The sequence below is a fragment of the Phyllobates terribilis genome, unplaced genomic scaffold (genome assembly GCF_046119375.1).
Source record: "Phyllobates terribilis strain yellow unplaced genomic scaffold, ASM4611937v1 Scaffold_7__3_contigs__length_470593459, whole genome shotgun sequence".
Classification (NCBI taxonomy): domain Eukaryota; kingdom Metazoa; phylum Chordata; class Amphibia; order Anura; family Dendrobatidae; genus Phyllobates; species Phyllobates terribilis.
In genome coordinates, this window is record NW_027362767.1 from 250,489,667 (window position 1) to 250,510,971 (window position 21,305).

Below are 21,305 nucleotides of genomic sequence, written 5' to 3' on the forward strand. Positions count from 1 at the left end.
TATGAGGGGCTGTCATACAGTAGGGGCAGTATTGATCATCTGTATACAGTATGAGGGGCTGTCATATACAAGAGGGGGCAGCACTGATTATCTGTATACTGTATGAGGGGCTGTCATATACAGGGGGGCACTGATCATCTGTATACTGTATGAGGGGCAGCACTGATCATCTGTATACTGTATGAGGGGCTGTCATATACAGGGGGGCATCACTGATCATCTGTATACTGTATGAGGGGCTGTCATATACAGGAGGGGGCAGCACTGATCATCTGTATACTGTATGATGGGCTGTCATATACAGAAGGGGGCAGCACTGATAATCTGAATACTGTATGAGGTGCTGTCATATACAGGAGGGGGCAGCACTGATCATCTGTATACTGTATGAGGGGCTGTCATATACAAGAGGAGGCAGCACTGATCATCTGTATACTGTATGAGGGGCTATCATATACAGGAGGGGGCAGCACTGATCATCTGTATACTGTATGAGGGGCTGTCATATACAGGGGGCAGCACTGATCATCTGTATACTGTATGAGGGGCTGTCATATACAAAAGGGGGCAGCACTGATTATCTGTATACTGTATGAGGGGCTGTCATATACAGGGGCAGCACTGATCATCTGTATACTGTATGAGGGGCTGTCATATACAGGGGGGCATCACTGATCATCTGTATACTGTATGAGGGGCTGTCATATACAGGAGGGGGCAGCACTGATCATCTGTATACTGTATGAGGGGCTGTCATATACAGGAGGGGGCAGCACTGATCATCTGTATACTGTATGAGGGGCTGTCATATACAGGAGGGGGCAGCACTGATCATCTGTATACTGTATGAGGGGCTGTAATATACAAGAGGGGGCAGCACTGATCATCTGTATACTGTATGAGGGGCTGTCATACAGGAGGGGGCAGCACTGATCATCTGTATACTGTATGAGGGCCTGTCATTTACAGGAGGGCAGCACTGATCATCTGTATACTGTATGAGGGGCTGTCATATACAGGAGGGGCAGCACTGATCATCTGTATACTGTATGAGGGGCTGTCATATACAGGAGGGGGCAGCACTGATCATCTGTATACTGTATGAGGGGCTGTCATATACAGGAGGGGCAGCATTGATCATCTGTATACTGTATGAGGGGCTGTCATATACAGGGGGGCACTGATCATCTGTATACTGTATGAGGGGCTGTCATATACAGGGGCAGCACTGATCATCTGTATACTGTATGAGGGGCTGTCATATACAGGGGGGCATCACTGATCATCTATACTGTATGAGGGGCTGTCATATACAGGGGGGGGGCAGCACTGATCATCTGTATACTGTATGATGGGCTGTCATATACAGGAGGGGGCAGCACTGATCATCTGTATACTGTATGAGGGGCTGTCATATACAGGAGGGGGCAGCACTGATCATCTGTATACTGTATGAGGGGCTATCATATACAGGAGGGGGCAGCACTGATAATCTGAATACTGTATGAGGGGCTGTCATATACAGGAGGGGACAGCACTGATCATCTTTATACTGTATGAGGGGCTGTCATATACAAGAGGAGGCAGCACTGATCATCTGTATACTGTATGAGGGGCTGTCATATACAGGGGGCAGCACTGATTATCTGTATACTGTATGAGGGGCTGTCATATACAAAAGGGGGCAGCACTGATTATCTGTATACTGTATGAGGGGCTGTCATATACAGGGGCAGCACTGATCATCTGTATACTGTATGAGGGGCTGTCATATACAGGGGGGCATCACTGATCATCTGTATACTGTATGAGGGGCTGTCATATACAGGAGGGGGCAGCACTGATCATCTGTATACTGTATGAGGGGCTGTCATATACAGGAGGGGGCAGCACTGATCATCTGTATACTGTATGAGGGGCTGTCATATACAGGAGGGGGCAGCACTGATCATCTGTATACTGTATGAGGGGCTGTCATATACAAGAGGGGGCAGCACTGATCATCTGTATACTGTATGAGGGGCTGTCATACAGGAGGGGGCAGCACTGATCATCTGTATACTGTATGAGGGGCTGTCATACAGGAGGGGGCAGCACTGATCATCTGTATACTGTATGAGGGGCTGTCATTTACAGGAGGGCAGCACTGATCATCTGTATACTGTATGAGGGGCTGTCATTTACAGGAGGGCAGCACTGATCATCTGTATACTGTATGAGGGGCTGTCATATACAGGAGGGGCAGCATTGATCATCTGTATACTGTATGAGGGGCTGTCATATACAGGAGGGGGCAGCACTGATCATCTGTATACTGTATTAGGGGCTGTCATATACAGGGGCAGCACTGATCATCTGTATACTGTATGAGGGGCTATCATATACAGGAGGGGGCAGCACTGATCATCTGTATACTGTATGAGGGGCTGTCATATACAGGAGGGGGCAGCACTGATCATCTGTATACTGTATTGGGGCTGTCATATACAGGAGGGGGCAGCACTGATCTGTATACTGTATGAGGGGCTGTCATATACTGGAGGGGGCAGCACTTATCATCTGTATACTGTATGAGGGGCTGTCATATACAGGGGGGGCAGCACTGATCATCTGTATACTGTATGAGGGGCTGTCATATATAGGAGGGGGCAGCACTGATCATCTGTATACTGTATGCGGGGCTGTCATATACAGGAGGGGGCAGCACTGATCATCTGTATACTGTATGAGGGTCTGTCATATACAGGGGGCACTGATCATCTGTATACTGTATGATGGGCTGTCATATACAGGAGGGGGCAGCACTGATCATCTGTATACTGTATGAGGGGCTGTCCTATACAGGTGGCAGCACTGATCATCTGTATACTGTATGAGGGGCTATCATATACAGGAGGGGGCAGCACTGATCATCTGTATACTGTATGAGGGGCTGTCATATACAGGAGGGGGCAGCACTGATCATCTGTATACTGTATGAGGGGCTGTCATATACTGGAGTGGGCAGCACTGATCATCTGTATACTGTATGAGGGGCTGTCATATACAGGAGGGGGCAGCACTGATCATCTGTATACTGTATGAGGGGCTGTCATATACAGGAGGGGGCAGCACTGATCATCTGTATACTGTATGAGGGACTGTCATATACAGGGGGGCAGCACTGATCATCTGTATACTGTATGAGGGGCTGTCATATACAGGAGGGGGCAGCACTGATCATCTGTATACTGTATGAGGGGCTGTCATATACAGGAGGGGCTGCACTGATCATCTGTATACTGTATGAGGGGCTGTCATATACAGGGGGGCAGCACTGATCATCTGTATACTGTATGAGGGGCTGTCATATACAGGAGGGGGCAGCACTGATCATCTGTATACTGTATGAGGGGCTGTCATATACAGGAGGGCAACACTGATCATCTGTATACTGTATGAGGGGCTGTCATATACAGGGGCAGCACTGATCATCTGTATACTGTATGAGGGGCTGTCATATACAGGAGGGGGCAGCACTGATCATCTGTATACTGTATGATGGGCTGTCATATACAGGAGGGGGCAGCACTGATCATCTGTATACTGTATGTGGGGCTGTCATATACAGGGGGGCAGCACTGATCATCTGTATACTGTATGAGGGGCTGTCATATACAGGAGGGGCAGCACTGATCATCTGTATACTGTATGAGGGGCTGTCATATACAGGAGGAGGCAGCACTGATCATCTGTATACTGTATGAGGGGCTGTCATATACGGGGGGGGTCACTGATCATCTGTATACTGTATGAGCGGCTGTCATATACAGGGGGCAGCACTGATCATCTGTATACTGTAGGAAGGGCTATCATATACTGGAGGGCAGCAATGATCATCTGTATACTGTATGAGAGTCTGTCATATACAGGAGGTCAGCACTGATCATCTGTATACTGTATGAGGGGCTGTCATATACAGGAGGTCAGCACTGATCATCTGTATACTGTATGAGGGGCTGTCATATACAGGAGGTCAGCATTGATCATCTGTATACTGTATGAGGGGCTGTCATATACAGGGGGGCAGCACTGATCATCTATATACTGTATGAGGGGCTGTCATATACAGGAGGGGGCAGCACTGATCATCTGTATACTGTATGAGGGGCTGTCATATACAGGAGGTCAGCACTGATCATCTGTATACTGTATGAGGGGCTGTCATATACGGGGGGGGTCACTGATCATCTGTATACTGTATGAGCGGCTGTCATATACAGGGGGCAGCACTGATCATCTGTATACTATATAAGGGGCTGTCATATACAGGAGGGGCAGCATCGATCATCTGTATACTGTATGAGGGGCTGTCATACAGTAGGGGCAGTATTGATCATCTGTATACAGTATGAGGGGCTGTCATATACAAGAGGGGGCAGCACTGATTATCTGTATACTGTATGAGGGGCTGTCATATACAGGGGGGCACTGATCATCTGTATACTGTATGAGGGGCAGCACTGATCATCTGTATACTGTATGAGGGGCTGTCATATACAGGGGGGCATCACTGATCATCTGTATACTGTATGAGGGGCTGTCATATACAGGAGGGGGCAGCACTGATCATCTGTATACTGTATGATGGGCTGTCATATACAGAAGGGGGCAGCACTGATCATCTGTATACTGTATGAGGGGCTGTCATATACAGGAGGGGGCAGCACTGATCATCTGTATACTGTATGAGGGGCTATCATATACAGGAGGGGGCAGCACTGATAATCTGAATACTGTATGAGGTGCTGTCATATACAGGAGGGGGCAGCACTGATCATCTGTATACTGTATGAGGGGCTGTCATATACAAGAGGAGGCAGCACTGATCATCTGTATACTGTATGAGGGGCTATCATATACAGGAGGGGGCAGCACTGATCATCTGTATACTGTATGAGGGGCTGTCATATACAGGGGGCAGCACTGATCATCTGTATACTGTATGAGGGGCTGTCATATACAAAAGGGGGCAGCACTGATTATCTGTATACTGTATGAGGGGCTGTCATATACAGGGGCAGCACTGATCATCTGTATACTGTATGAGGGGCTGTCATATACAGGGGGGCATCACTGATCATCTGTATACTGTATGAGGGGCTGTCATATACAGGAGGGGGCAGCACTGATCATCTGTATACTGTATGAGGGGCTGTCATATACAGGAGGGGGCAGCACTGATCATCTGTATACTGTATGAGGGGCTGTCATATACAGGAGGGGGCAGCACTGATCATCTGTATACTGTATGAGGGGCTGTCATATACAGGAGGGGCAGCACTGATCATCTGTATAATGTATGAGGGGCTGTCATATACAGGGGGGCACTGATCATCTGTATACTGTATGAGGGGCTGTCATATACAGGGGCAGCACTGATCATCTGTATACTGTATGAGGGGCTGTCATATACAGGGGGGCATCACTGATCATCTATACTGTATGAGGGGCTGTCATATACAGGGGGGGGGCAGCACTGATCATCTGTATACTGTATGATGGGCTGTCATATACAGGAGGGGGCAGCACTGATCATCTGTATACTGTATGAGGGGCTGTCATATACAGGAGGGGGCAGCACTGATCATCTGTATACTGTATGAGGGGCTATCATATACAGGAGGGGGCAGCACTGATAATCTGAATACTGTATGAGGGGCTGTCATATACAGGAGGGGACAGCACTGATCATCTGTATACTGTATGAGGGGCTGTCATATACAAGAGGAGGCAGCACTGATCATCTGTATACTGTATGAGGGGCTGTCATATACAGGGGGCAGCACTGATTATCTGTATACTGTATGAGGGGCTGTCATATACAAAAGGGGGCAGCACTGATTATCTGTATACTGTATGAGGGGCTGTCATATACAGGGGCAGCACTGATCATCTGTATACTGTATGAGGGGCTGTCATATACAGGGGGGCATCACTGATCATCTGTATACTGTATGAGGGGCTGTCATATACAGGAGGGGGCAGCACTGATCATCTGTATACTGTATGAGGGGCTGTCATATACAGGAGGGGGCAGCACTGATCATCTGTATACTGTATGAGGGGCTGTCATATACAGGAGGGGGCAGCACTGATCATCTGTATACTGTATGAGGGGCTGTCATATACAAGAGGGGGCAGCACTGATCATCTGTATACTGTATGAGGGGCTGTCATACAGGAGGGGGCAGCACTGATCATCTGTATACTGTATGAGGGGCTGTCATACAGGAGGGGGCAGCACTGATCATCTGTATACTGTATGAGGGGCTGTCATTTACAGGAGGGCAGCACTGATCATCTGTATACTGTATGAGGGGCTGTCATTTACAGGAGGGCAGCACTGATCATCTGTATACTGTATGAGGGGCTGTCATATACAGGAGGGGCAGCATTGATCATCTGTATACTGTATGAGGGGCTGTCATATACAGGAGGGGGCAGCACTGATCATCTGTATACTGTATTAGGGGCTGTCATATACAGGGGCAGCACTGATCATCTGTATACTGTATGAGGGGCTATCATATACAGGAGGGGGCAGCACTGATCATCTGTATACTGTATGAGGGGCTGTCATATACAGGAGGGGGCAGCACTGATCATCTGTATACTGTATTGGGGCTGTCATATACAGGAGGGGGCAGCACTGATCTGTATACTGTATGAGGGGCTGTCATATACTGGAGGGGGCAGCACTTATCATCTGTATACTGTATGAGGGGCTGTCATATACAGGGGGGGCAGCACTGATCATCTGTATACTGTATGAGGGGCTGTCATATATAGGAGGGGGCAGCACTGATCATCTGTATACTGTATGCGGGGCTGTCATATACAGGAGGGGGCAGCACTGATCATCTGTATACTGTATGAGGGTCTGTCATATACAGGGGGCACTGATCATCTGTATACTGTATGATGGGCTGTCATATACAGGAGGGGGCAGCACTGATCATCTGTATACTGTATGAGGGGCTGTCCTATACAGGTGGCAGCACTGATCATCTGTATACTGTATGAGGGGCTATCATATACAGGAGGGGGCAGCACTGATCATCTGTATACTGTATGAGGGGCTGTCATATACAGGAGGGGGCAGCACTGATCATCTGTATACTGTATGAGGGGCTGTCATATACTGGAGTGGGCAGCACTGATCATCTGTATACTGTATGAGGGGCTGTCATATACAGGAGGGGGCAGCACTGATCATCTGTATACTGTATGAGGGGCTGTCATATACTGGAGTGGGCAGCACCGATCATCTGTATACTGTATGAGGGGCTGTCATATACAGGAGGGGGCAGCACTGATCATCTGTATACTGTATGAGGGGCTGTCATATACAGGAGGGGTCAGCACTGATCATCTGTATACTGTATGAGGGGCTGTCATATACAGGAGGGGGCAGCACTGATCATCTGTATACTGTATGAGGGGCTGTCATATACAGGAGTGGGCAGCACTGATCATCTGTATACTGTATGAGGGGCTGTCATATACAGGAGTGGGCAGCACTGATCATCTGTATAGTGTATGAGGGGCTGTCATATACAGGAGGGGGCAGCACTGATCATCTGTATACTGTATGAGGGGATGTCATATTCAGGAGGGGGTAGCACTGATCATCTGTATACTGTATGAGGGGCTGTCATATACAGGAGGTCAGCACTGATCATCTGTATACTGTATGAGGGGCTGTCATATACAGGAGGTCAGCACTGATCATCTGTATACTGTATGAGGGGCTGTCATATACAGGAGGGCAGCACTGATCGTCTGTATACTGTATGAGGGGCTGTCATATACAGGGGCAGCACTGATCATCTGTATACTGTATGAGGTGCTGTCATATACAGGAGGGGGCAGCACTGATCATCTGTATACTGTATGAGGGGCTGTCATATACAGGAGGTCAGCACTGATCATCTGTATACTGTATGAGGTGCTGTCATATACAGTAGGTCAGCACTGATCATCTGTATACTGTATGAGGGGCTGTCATATACAAGGGCAGCACTGATCATCTGTATACTGTATGAGGGGCTGTCATATACAGGAGGGCAGCACTTATCGTCTGTATACTGTATGAGTGTCTGTCATATACAGCGGGGTAGCACTGATCATCTGTATACTGTATGAGGGGCTGTCATATACAGGAGGGCAGCACTGATCGTCTGTATACTGTATGAGGGGCTGTCATATACAGGAGGGGGCAGCACTGATCATCTGTATACTGTATGAGGGGCTGTCATATACAGGGGGCAGCACTGATCATCTGTATACTGTATGAGGGGCTGTCATATACAGGAGGGCAGCACTGATCATCTGTATACTGTATGAGGGGCTGTCATATACAGGGGGCAGCACTGATCATCTGTATACTGTATGAGGGGCTGTCATATACAGGAGGGCAGCACTGATCGTCTGTATACTGTATGAGTGGCTGTCATATTATGCACATGCTCAGTGCTACGGATGCTGGGAGGGGTCACTTCTTAGAGCACAGATTTCTATCACTTACTGATTATCACAGTGAGTCTTCCAGTTGCTTATTTATTTTGTGGCCTATAATCATGCTTTTTGGGTTACCGAGTGAAGTATAAATCCCCCTTTGAAGCGTTGGTGTTCCCAGTGACGGCTGGTGGAGGTTGTATTACTACACATATGAAATATACATGCGGATACATTAACCAGATGCATCTACAGAAGCCGCGGTCCCTGATAAATGGACAGAGTTTTTTAATTGGTCCCTATGGATTTTCAGATTTGGAGGGTATTGGGGGTTTCTTTATTCGTTACCCTCTGACACCTTTGGAGTTGTTTTATGGGTTAATACATGGATATGTGCAGTTTCTGGACCGATAACCCCTGTTTTCAGGGTCGTCTAATCAGAATCCTATTGCTCAGACATTTATGGCTAATTCCATGAGTTTAATGATGGAAATAAACCTCTTTAATGATATTCCTATTAATTTTCCAGTATATTTGACCGATCCCTTTTGGTTTCCAGCATCTCTGCTTGCTGTCTTTCATTGTAAACCTTGAATGGTTACGTGGATTACAATCTGTCCCGGTCACACGATGGACGTAGAGGTTGACAGCTCGTGTCAAGAAACATCTCTGATGACTGGACGGATGATAAAAAATCCAGCGGGAGTCCGCAGTGAAGCACTTAATAAATGACTGACAGCAAGCGGAGATCCTGACCACCGTGGAATTAATCTAGGAAGTAGATGGGAAGCTCTTAGTCTTTGATCTGCCATTATAGGGTTGTTGTTTTTTTTTTTTAAAGGCTCCATGACTAATATGGCGCCATTACTTGATAGGTGGTGGTCTTATCTCAGGGACCCTCACTCATCCTGAGGATGCAGCACTGGTCTTGCGCTTTGTCCTGGTCCGCCATACTGTATTACCCTGCACAGTTGGTGGCTGTTTGGGGGTCTCTGCAGACCCCCCTGAGGGGGCCATGGTATAATGAAAAGTTTAGCATCTCTCTAGTAAACTTTGTGTTTTTATTCCTCTCTGTTTTTCTAGATCTCTGCTTGCTGCCAGTGAATGCCGGGTGCCAGAGGTTTCTCTTCCGCTGTGTGAACAAGACATGTGTAAAATTTAGAGAATCCCTACATCCTGACCAATTAATGTTTCCATTCACAGACAGCAAGCAGATGTTAATCATATAATGGTTTAACACGAAAGCAAACTGGAAAACCATATTAATGTTAAGTAGTTTTGCAGGCAGGCGGCCTTAAAGGGTTATTTCCAGGGATAACTTGCTGGTCGTCTGATCGCTGGAATCCTGGGCCCCACATAGTCCTCCATACAGTATAATGGGCCCCACATAGTCCTCCATACAGTATAATGGGCTCCACATAGACCTCCATAGAGAATAATGGGCCCCACAAAGTCCTCCATACAGTATAATGGCCCCACATAGTCCTCCATACAGTATAATGGGCCCCACATAGACCTCCATACAGAATAATGGGCCCCACATAGTCCTCCATACAGAATAATGACCCCACATAGTCCTCCATACAGAATAATGGCCCCACATAGTCCTCCATACGGTATAATGGGCCCCACAAAGTCCTCCATACGGTATAATGGGCCCAACATAGTCCTCCATACGGTATAATGGGCCCCACATAGTCCTCCATACGGTATAATGGGCCCCACATAGTCCTCCATACGGTATAATGGGCCTCACATAGTCCTCCATACGGTATAATGGGCCCCACATAGTCCTCCATACGGTATAATGGGCCCCACATAGTCCTCCATACGGTATAATGGGCCCCACATAGTCCTCCATACGGTATAATGGGCCCCACATAGTCCTCCATACGGTATAATTGGCCCCACATAGTCCTCCATACGGTATAATGGGCCCCACATAGTCCTCCATACCCAATAATGGGCCCCACATAGTCCTCCATACCCAATAATGGGCCCCACATAGTCCTCCATACCCAATAATGGGCCCCACATAGTCCTCCATACCCAATAATGGGCCCCAAATAGTCCTCCATACCCAATAATGGGCCCCACATAGTCCTCCATACCCAATAATGGGCCCCATATAGTCCTCCATACCAAATAATGGGCCCCACATAGTCCTCCATACCCAATAATGGGCCCCACATAGTCCTCCATACCCAATAATGGGCCCCACATAGTCCTCCATACCCAATAATGGGCCCCACATAGTCCTCCATACCCAATAATGGGCCCCACATAGTCCTCCATACCCAATAATGGGCCCCACATAGTCCTCCATACAGTATAATGGGCCCCACATAGTCCTCCATACCCAATAATGGGCCCCACATAGTCCTCCATACCCAATAATGGGCCCCACATAGTCCTCCATACCCAATAATGGGCCCCACATAGTCCTCCATACCCAATAATGGGCCCCACATAGTCCTCCATACCCAATAATGGGCCCCACATAGTCCTCCATACAGTATAATGGGCCCCACATAGTCCTCCATACCCAATAATGGGCCCCACATAGTCCTCCATACCCAATAATGGGCCCCACATAGTCCTCCATACCCAATAATGGGCCCCACATAGTCCTCCATACCCAATAATGGGCCCCACATAGTCCTCCATACAGTATAATGGGCCCCACATAGTCCTCCATACCCAATAATGGGCCCCACATAGTCCTCCATACCCAATAATGGGCCCCTATAGGGATGGTGGTTCTGGTGTCACAGGCCAGATTTGACCCACGGGCCAGAGTTTTCCATGTGTGCTGTATATCCAGGATCAGACTCGGCACAGGTTCGGTGTCAGTCTCCGCTGCAGTAATCAGTGGGCGTTGTGGGAGCTGACGTCATGTTTGGCACCAGGAGGGGTGATGTGAGTAACGGATACTGCGGTTGTACTGTATAAAGCAGGAAGATGTAACCGGGGGACTAACAGGGCGTCCTAAAAATATAAGTCCATGAGTCGACCTCTACTGTCAGCCTGGTACAATTACTCCTTGCTCAGTCTTCCATTATGTCGTGTCTGAGATCGGAATATCCTTTTATAAATTATTTGGTATTTATTTCCCTTAATAACACTTGGGGTCTCCTCTTTGTGCATGCAGTGTGCCCATGGCAGTCTGGAAGACCCCAAGAGCCTCACCCATCACAAGCTGGTGCACGCCTCCACCGAGAGAGTTCTGTCAGATACCAAGACGGTGGCCGAAGAAAATATCCAGGACAGAGGTGTCACAGGGATGCGGGGGGCACTGCGGAGGGTGGGGGTGTTACTGCCGTGGTCAGTAGTGTACTCATCTATGTTGTCTCCCACCAGATGTCTTGTTGTTAGTCAAAAAGAGGGCCCCTCCCCCACCACCAAAGATGTCCGACGTATCGGCAGAGGAGAAGGTGCGTGAGAACTGCCCGAACCGGCTGCTTTAGTTGAATCATAAAAGCATACATTTTAGTATTTTGGAAAGCTGCACTGTTTGCGAAAAGTTTATCTTAGGGTGGAAAAACCCTTTAATAAATGTGTATGCATTGAGCTCCCCCTACTGGCAGGAGCTAGAAATGTATAATTTTTTATTAAACTTCACTTTCAGGAATCTTTTGACATGTGACACATTTTCATTGTAGGGGTCCAGGCAGTGAGTCCCCTTCCCATTGATCGATGCTCTCATTTGAGATTGAAGACTGTCTCAATAGACAGTCTATGAGTTTGTTTGTCTCCTGTCTTGTAGGAAGGCAGCGCTGAGCTAAGTACGTCTGCTCCTTTGCTTTGGTGATCAATGAATTTAGACCATCGTAAAGCTGGACCTAAAATGTCACCTTGTAGATGGAGCTACACGTTAAATGGGTGTTCGGGGATTGGGAAAAGTAAGGCAGAAAATAAAAAGTCCAAAGAGAGGAAAGGCGGCACTCAATGTCCCATTAAAAATGTATTTTATTGCAAAATCATTAAGAAATGGATGCAGGAGAATGCAGGTGCAAGAGACGACGACAGCCGTTTCGCACACAATGGTTCTTCAATGGTGTTTGGGCAATCGTGTGCGAAACTGCTGTCGTCTGTCTCTTGCACCTGTATTCTCCTGCATCCATTTCTTAATGATTTTGCAATAAAATACATTTTTATGGGACAGAGAGTGCCGCCTTTTCTTTCTTCGAAGTTTTACGAAAATCTTGCATTTGGTGAAGCACCTGGTGAAGGTCACGGCCCCACTATCAGTATTTGGTCAGTATTCGGTCAGTATTTTTTCTCAGGAGTTGGAGCCAAAACCAGGTGAGGAACAATCAGAGAAAAGGTATAATAGAAACAAGTCACCAATTCTGCATTTATCACCCACTCCTGGTTTTGGCTCCCACTCCTGAGAAAAAATACTGACCAAATACTGATAGTGGGGCCGTGGCCTAATGGTGAGATGTGTGCTGTTATCCTTTCAAGTTGTGTGAGTTATGAATGGTGCCGTTTTTCTTTTCTCTTTTTTGTAGAAAATAAAAAGTCGCATCTGCAGCGCTCTCTGTTTACTTCTTTATAGCGGTCACCTGCCATCTACCTACATGACCACTGCAGCCAGTCACTGGTCTCTGTGGCCCCATACACTGCCGAGGCCAGTGATCGCCTGTGCTGCCACAGGCATGTGGATGACGGGCAGGTGGTTTCTGCAGGGAAGTAAAAGGAGACCAACGATTTACTAACTACATCAAACCTAATTTTTGTTTTGCCCATCCTGAAATGTAAAGGGTTTTCCAGGATGCATTAATGATTGATCCTTCAATGGGAGTCGATTTGCAGTCACCTAGAACTGCCACCACATAGTGTACAGAGCTATGGCGTACTGTTCACATCCAGGGGCTGTGGCACCAGGTATCAGCTGGGGGTCTGACCACCACCTATCTGATGACCTAATTCATATCAGTGTTTAGCGACCCCCTTTTAAGTAAAAATAAGTAAATATATATCTCTGATGCCAACTGACTTGTACTTTGCAGCGTAAACAGGATCAAAAGGCTCCAGACAAGGACGCCATTCTCAAGGCTACTGCCGGCCTCCCAGCCCGCACGGCAGATCGGACCGTTGCTCATCACAACATGAGAGATGTGAGTACCGTGCGACTCCGAGGGATGAAAAGACCGGTCTTTCCACTTACGGGGGGGTGTAATCGCACCCTGGGAAATGTCCTTAAGCTCCGGTAGAGGAGCAAGTCTTGCCGAGTGACACTCTTCATTCTCTGTCCTAGCTAATAAGGCTCCATGTCTGCATGTTATCCCCCCTCCTCATCCTCCGCACAGATTTTTCACATTTGCTTTTCTCCTACAGTTTCAGACAGAGCTTCGGAAGATCCTTGTGTCTCTTATTGAAGTTGCACAGAAGTTGCTAGCGCTGAATCCTGACGCAGTCGAGCTCTTTAAAAAGGCAAATGGCAAGTATGGGTTGACATTAGAGAGAGTGGGAATAGTTTGCAGGACCCAGTGCAGTGGCCACGTCAGTGATCTATGGCAACTGGACGGGAGCCCTGCGAGCCGCCTCCTACCTGCCGGCATCTGCGGCTCTTCTTTTGATCTGCCAGTGTCACGTCACATGTTCTTCCCACTGCAACGATGTTGTCACGCCAGGCCGGCTAATCAAGAGAGGAGCTGGGGATGCCATCGGTTAAGTGGTGGTACGCAGGGTTCCTGTCCAGCAGCCACAGATTGATGACATGGCTGCTGGACCACAACCTGCAAATCGATTTTTACCATCTCTATGTAACATTGGGGTCCTTTCTTGGATTGACTTACTCTCCTGCAGCTTCCCTGCCATATTACTCTGCAGGCCTACCACAAATCCTGCCTGACTTAGGCTGGGCTTTTCTTTGATTTCAGCCATGCTAGACGAGGATGAGGAGGATCGAGTGGATGAAATGGCATTACGGCAGCTCACAGAGATGGGATTCCCTGAGAGCCGAGCAGTGAAGGCCCTCCGGTTAAATCAGTAGGTACTTCTGCAGTCGTGTCTTGTCACCCGTGGAAAATGCGGCTGCAGAGGAAATTTTGTATTCCATGGCAGCCATGAATATAAATAGCTGGCCATGTAATACTTTGATGGATGGATGTGCCGCTATCTCCTCCCGGTATATTATTTTTACCTCTGATGCTTTAATTTTGCAGCATGTCGGTCACGCAGGCCATGGAGTGGTTGATTGAACATGCCGATGATCCAGCAGCAGATACGCCGCTCCCAAATGAGAACGCATCGGACGTGGCCGGTGCTTCAGCATCAACGGACTCGAGGTCAAGCGAAGGAGCGACCGCAGAGGACCCTAAAGATGAACTTACAGAAATTTTTAAGAAAATCCGGAGGAAAAGAGAATTTCGCCCTGATCCCCGTGTAAGTGAAATGCAGAATTTTGCAGGTGTGAACAGACCAGAGTGCGCCAAACGTTTCTCCACGATTATATTCACTGTCCTTAATGTATAAGCCTGGAGTTTTTCCCAGTATATAGGGCAAACGTAGAGCTAAGGCCAAATTCAGACACCTGTGAAACACAAGCCTTATGGACAGTGACACATGGGGTGGCTGGTGGGCCAGTTCATATATGGACTGTGTTTCATGGACGTCTGAATTCCAGCTTAAAGGGGTTTTATGCTGTAATTTGCAGTTTGTTCTTAACTTCCCGTCCGCAGGTCCAGCACTGAGTCCCCGCTGCTGCTCTTGGTGTCTATTGTCTGTAGCACAGACGTTAAGTGGACAGCACTGCAGCTCGAAGCCACTGATCTCACCGATTGGCTGCAGCGCTGCAAACAATTACAATGACGGAACTGAGCGGCTCTGATCGGTTTGTGCAGTCAACTCGGGCAGAGCCATTGAGCCCACTGATTAGTTGCAGTGCTGTCGACGTGACGTCAGAGCTGCAATCCATGATAGACACCAGGAGCAGCGGTGGAGACTCAGCGCTGGACCCGGGGAGGGTGAGTAATAAACAGTTTGTTTGTTTTCTTAAAGCTGGGGGACAGCAGTTTTCCAAATCAGAAATCCACTTTAATGTACATTTACAGCATGGCGCTGCCGTGATCAGGTTTGAGTAACTTAGTTTTTGCATTCTAGGCTGTTATAGCTTTGATGGAAATGGGCTTTGATGAAAAAGAAGTGATTGATGCCCTCCGAGTGAACAACAATCAGCAGGACGCAGCGGTGAGTATCACAACTGACACCCCCAGAGGTGCCCCTGCGAGCCTGTTATAGGCGATGTATGACCTTAGGGAACTCCCTCCACCCGTTAGCTAACTCTATATATTGACACCCCAAGTGACAACTGTCCAGCAAACTCCTGTTAATCTGACATGAGACTATTTTTGTCTCCAGATTATCGGGATTTCGGGACCATAATATGCACCAGATTAAAGGATTTGGTCAGTGATCATAACGTGATTGTGATTATGGTCACTGTGTAAAGTATGAGGAGCCTCGTAGACCGGATATAATGTGCTGTAATCCAGAACACCATGATCACCCAGCCGCTTGTTATTTCAGTGCGAGTGGCTGCTGGGAGACAAGAAACCTTCACCAGAGGATTTGGACAAAGGAATCGACACCTCCAGTCCTTTATTCCAAGCCATCCTTGACAACCCTGTCGTACAACTAGGTCTAACCAACCCCAAAACTCTACTAGGTAAGTGCCTTAGATGACCAGACAATGGACTAATTTTCTTCTGTGATCATCTGTTATTGTCATGAGCTGGTGGAGGAGAGTGACTGTTTATTACACCTGTAGCGCCCCCTCAGGAGGAATGAAGCATTATACTCTAACCCAGCCATCCAAGCAGAAGCCAGAACCCCAGAACAGCTGACTATAGATATGTCTTTTCCAGGAGACTCCCAGTTTCAGTATTATGCTTAGTCTTGTTGTAATAAAGGCTACAGTTAGGTCCAGAAATATTTGGACAGTCACACAAGTTTGGCATTTTGGCTGTTTACCAAAACATATTCAAGATAGTTATATTATCAATATGGGCCTAAAATGCAGGCTCTCAGCTTTAATTTGAGGGTATTCACATCCTAATTGGATGAAGGGTTTAGGAATTACAGCTCTTTAATATGTAGCTGCCTTTTTTTTAAATGGACTAAAAGCAATTGGACAATTATCTCAAAAGCTCTTTATGGGCTGCATGGGCTTTTCACTCGTTAATTCATCATCAGTTAAGAAGGTAAAAGGTCTGGAGCTGATTCCAGGGGTGACATTTGCATTTGGAAGCTGTTCCTGTGAACCCACAACATGCAGTCAAAGGAGTGCTCAATGAAAGAGAAACAGACCATCATTGGGCTAAAAAAAAACAAAGATATCCATGAGAGAGAGAGCAGAAAGGTGCTTCAATATCTAAGTCTACCATAAAGAGAAGACTTAATGAGAGCAAATGCTGAGGGTTCACAACAAGGTGCAAACCATTAATCAGCCTTAGTGGTTATTGATGGTGTGACTGAAGACAGAAGCAGTTGGATGAATCCTGTGTGTACAGGGCGATACTCTGCTCAGATTCAACCGAGCAAGGGTGATTGGACGGAGCTTCACAGGACAGATGGACAATAACCCAAAACATCCTGCAAAGAAGTGGGATATTCTGCAATGGTCGAGTCATCGACAGATCTGAACCCATCGAGCCGCATTTCACAGGATGAAGACAAGACGTAAGGCAGAAAGAGCCACAGACAAGAAACCACTGAAGTCACTGCAGTAAAGGCGGCAAACAATCACAGAAGAGGAAACCAGCGATGGTGACGTCCATGGCCTCCAGACTTCAGACGTCATTGCTTATAAAGGATTCTCTGCAAAGTATAAAATATGAACATTTTATTTATGGTAAAGTTAATTTGTCCAATTACTTTTGAGCCCCTGAAATTAGACTTTGTAGAAAAATGGCTGCAATTCCTAAAGATCTCACAGGATATTTTTGCTCAACACCTCTAATTAAACCTGAAAGTCTCCACTATAATTGCATCTCAGTTGTTTCATTTTAAATCCAAAATAGCAAAATAGCAGCCTGCAGATCTGTAATCACGAAGCTTCATCACTGGTCAGATATTTCTGGACCTAGCTGTATATCTATTAGTTGGCACTAGAGAGGCTGGTTTCTTCCTCCTGGAGGAAAGCCAATAAATGGAGCTGGTGAGTCGATTTCTACGTAGTTCATCGGCCAGTGGATAGGAGCCCTGAGAATCGCTTCTCACCCAATAGCATCTGCGGCTCTTCTTTTGATTAGCCGGCCTGGTGCATTGTTGTCATTGCGGCGTGATGCACAGTCGATGTGCCGCCAGGCCTGCTAATCAAGAGAAGAGCCCCGGATGTCGTCAGGTAAGGGGGTTCTCCCGCTCCCGGCTAGCAGCCACTGATCGCTGTTGTGGACGACGTGTGAATCAATTTGCACCAATTCTAGTAATAGTTTTCCCAGAAGTAAACCTGAATGGTTGCTTGAAACGCCAACTAGTTCTGTGTGAAACATATGTATATATGATGGTGGGATTTGTCGCTGATGTTCTGGCCTCTGTGCTGTCGCTGACATATCTGGTGTCACCGGTAATCCCAGCCTAGGTACAGTTACAGGGGACGTGTCATTGGAGTCGTAACTTGCCAGGCCCCAGCTGACAGATATAGTACAGGCCAGTGCCAGAGCCGAAATAGCAACACTCTAAATACTTTGCCCTTGTTTGAGTTCACGGCCTCGTCACAGAGTCGGGTTATACATGGTCTGCTCTCTCTCTACAGGACTGTCTTGGTACTTTTTTTAAGTGCTGTTTTCCAGTGTAGGAATTAAAGGGGTTGTTAACAATATGTTATCTACAAGAGCACACAACTCCCTCTGCTTCCTGCCTTGCTGGTGGAGGTGAGCTCCTGACAAGTGACAGATCTGACCGGCAGCATGGTTGCCGCCCTGGTCCGAACTGATCGCTCTCCCAGGCTGCCCACAAAGACATCTTTGGCTTCTGCAGCACAGGAGAAGCGCAGGGGTGATCCGGCCAGCTCCCAGCAGGCTCTAGTTCCTTGTTCCTTACCTTGGTAACCGACTCCACCGAGACTGAATGGTCATTTTACCCTATAAAATTAAAAATTCTGAGAAGCCAGAGGAACCTTAATCAGATCCACCATCGGGCTTGGCAAAACCCTTCCCCATGCCGGGTGGAAGCAACCCTTCGGCATCTGGTAGGCATTATTTGGACACCTGCATGGTATCTCCCTGACCTGCAGGTGGCTACATGAAATGGGGACTATCCACACTCAATGTCAGATTGGTGCTGCACAGCTCCATTAAGTGGAAGATCTCCATAGATCTCTCCGCTAGAGGAAGCTTTGGCCGTGCCTAGACCAGATTCATACATCTGCGCTTCGCAGACCAAGTACGGGCCATCGGTAGGCTCCATAAAGTGCATTTCTGATCATGCAGCATTGTCTGGACATTTCGATGTGCCTGATTTTGTTTTTTGCCTTCTACTTCCAGATTTTTTTTTACTATTTTGCCCGTCCCTTCACTAAATAATGCTTTTTCCTTTTGCAGCGTTTGAAGATATGCTTGAAAACCCATTGAACAGCACGCAGTGGATGAACGACCCGGAGACCGGCCCCGTAATGTTACAGATATCTAGGATTTTCCAAACCTTAAACCGCACGTAGGAGACGCTGCCCTCCCTGAAGAGGATCCCCTCCCCCTTCCCCCCATTTACTGCGTCCCTGGACTTGGTGGGGAAGGGAAAGTGCGAAAACCAAAACCTCACTGAGATTTATTTTCTTTTTTTCTTTTTGAAGCTCCTCTGGGCCGGTGTCATTTCTGTTGCTCAGGAGAGTGTGAGTGTGCGCTGCTTCATTAATCTGCTCATCCAACCTACTTATAATTGTGATGTGATTGCGGTTGTTTTGTGATTAGACGGGCAGATGGATAGGGGCGATTCTGTGCTTTTGGGTTATGGTCTGATGTTGTCATGTGCTTTCCTACTTTGTAAACGGGAAAACCAACTTTTAAAAGGGGATAACCACCATGATGCCTTCTGCCACCTAGCAAGCTCCTTCTGACAACCGTGGTAAAGTTACCCTTAGGAGGTAAATGAAGAGTAAAGTTGCTTTAGTCCGGCAGTAACGGGGCCTGATCGATGCTCAATTATCAACTTTACTACTGCAGGAAAAAAACTTTGGTCAGACTTCTGGGTAGATCAGACGTTCCTACAGAAATCCCTAATCTAATATCGCTCCCAGCACATTTTATTGGGATCCCCTGGTCTAGACTTCCCCTTTATACAAGGGCTTTCTCTGATTCATCTACACAAGTGTCCCAGCCTGTCGTGGCAGTACATGGAGCCTACAAGGGTTAGGATTGGTGTCTTGTTAGATTTTGTAAGGCTTCTGGGGAATGAAATGAGGACTCGCAGGCTGCTGGTAGTGAGACGCCGACATGCAGCCAGGGAGTGGGAAAAGCAGGACGATCCCTTTAATCAGAGGAATCCAGTAAACGTTGCTCAGCATAGGATTATACTGGGGGGTGAGTTTCCAGATTATTTTATTTGTCAGTGTGAGAATCATGTATTGGAATTTTTGGACTGAAGGGTTACAGAATCATGAATTTTATTGCAATCTGATAATAGCATGGATGACACTGATGGTTGGACATTGGAGGGATAAGGGGAAAGTGGACGGCTACATCCTGGGGACTGCTGGCAGCTTTACTGTGAAGGCATAAGGTGTAGCAGAAAATGGTGCTGTAAAAGCCCCCGGGGTGGTGTGGACAGTTGTGCCATGCAAGGCCCGGGGTCGAGTGGAAAGCTGCACTATGTAAGGCCAGAGATGGAGGGAAAAGCAGTGCCGTGCAAGGCCCAAGGTGTAGAGGAAAACTGCATCGTGCAAGGCCAGAGATGGAGCTGAAAGCTGCGCTGTGCAAGGCCAGAGGCGGAGGGGCGAAGCTGCGCTGTGCAAGGCCAGAGGCGGAGGGGCGAAGCTGCGCTGTGCAAGACCAGAGGCGGAGGGGCGAAGCTGCGCTGTGCGAGGCCAGAGGCGGAGGGGCGAAGCTGCGCTGTGCGAGGCCAGAGGCGGAGGGGCGAAGCTGCGCTGTGCGAGGCCAGAGGCGGAGGGGCGAAGCTGCGCTGTGCGAGGCGGAGGGGCGAAGCTGCGCTGTGCGAGGCCAGAGGCGGAGGGGCGAAGCTGCGCTGTGCGAGGCGGAGGGGCGAAGCTGCGCTGTGCGAGGCGGAGGGGCGAAGCTGCGCTGTGCGAGGCGGAGGGGCGAAGCTGCGCTGTGCGAGGCGGAGGGGCGAAGCTGCGCTGTGCGAGGCGGAGGGGCGAAGCTGCGCTGTGCGAGGCGGAGGGGCGAAGCTGCGCTGTGCGAGGCCAGAGGGGCGAAGCTGCGCTGTGCGAGGCCAGAGGCGGAGGGGCGAAGCTGCGCTGTGCGAGGCGGAGGGGCGAAGCTGCGCTGTGCGAGGCCAGAGGCGGAGGGGCGAAGCTGCGCTGTGCGAGGCCAGAGGCGGAGGGGGGGCGAAGCTGCGCTGTGCGAGGCCAGAGGCGGAGGGGCGAAGCTGCGCTTTGCGAGGCCAGAGGCGGAGGGGCGAAGCTGCGCTGTGCGAGGCCAGAGGCGGAGGGGCGAAGCTGCGCTGTGCGAGGCCAGAGGCGGAGGGGGGGCGAAGCTGCGCTGTGCGAGGCCAGAGGCGGAGGGGGGGGCGAAGCTGCGCTGTGCGAGGCCAGAGGCGGAGGGGGGGGCGAAGCTGCGCTGTGCAAGGCCAGAGGCGGAGGGGGGGGCGAAGCTGCGCTGTGCAAGGCCAGAGGCGGAGGGGCG

At 48.6% G+C, this 21,305-nt stretch overlaps 1 protein-coding gene across 1 annotated transcript in view; it reads left to right on the plus strand.

Moving 5' to 3' along the window:
* The window catches only part of UBAC1 (UBA domain containing 1), a 75,103-nt gene extending 54,448 nt beyond the window's left edge, over nt 1–20,655 (plus strand). The window contains exons 2-10 of the mRNA XM_073637797.1: nt 11,651–11,771; nt 11,860–11,933; nt 13,515–13,622; nt 13,843–13,945; nt 14,388–14,496; nt 14,673–14,892; nt 15,610–15,696; nt 16,036–16,174; nt 19,050–20,655. Coding sequence (XP_073493898.1) covers nt 11,651–11,771; nt 11,860–11,933; nt 13,515–13,622; nt 13,843–13,945; nt 14,388–14,496; nt 14,673–14,892; nt 15,610–15,696; nt 16,036–16,174; nt 19,050–19,165 — 1,077 coding nt within the window. The 3' untranslated portion in view covers nt 19,166–20,655. The remainder of the gene's footprint in view (nt 1–11,650; nt 11,772–11,859; nt 11,934–13,514; nt 13,623–13,842; nt 13,946–14,387; nt 14,497–14,672; nt 14,893–15,609; nt 15,697–16,035; nt 16,175–19,049) is intronic.
* Nucleotides 20,656–21,305: the final 650 nt, after the last annotated feature.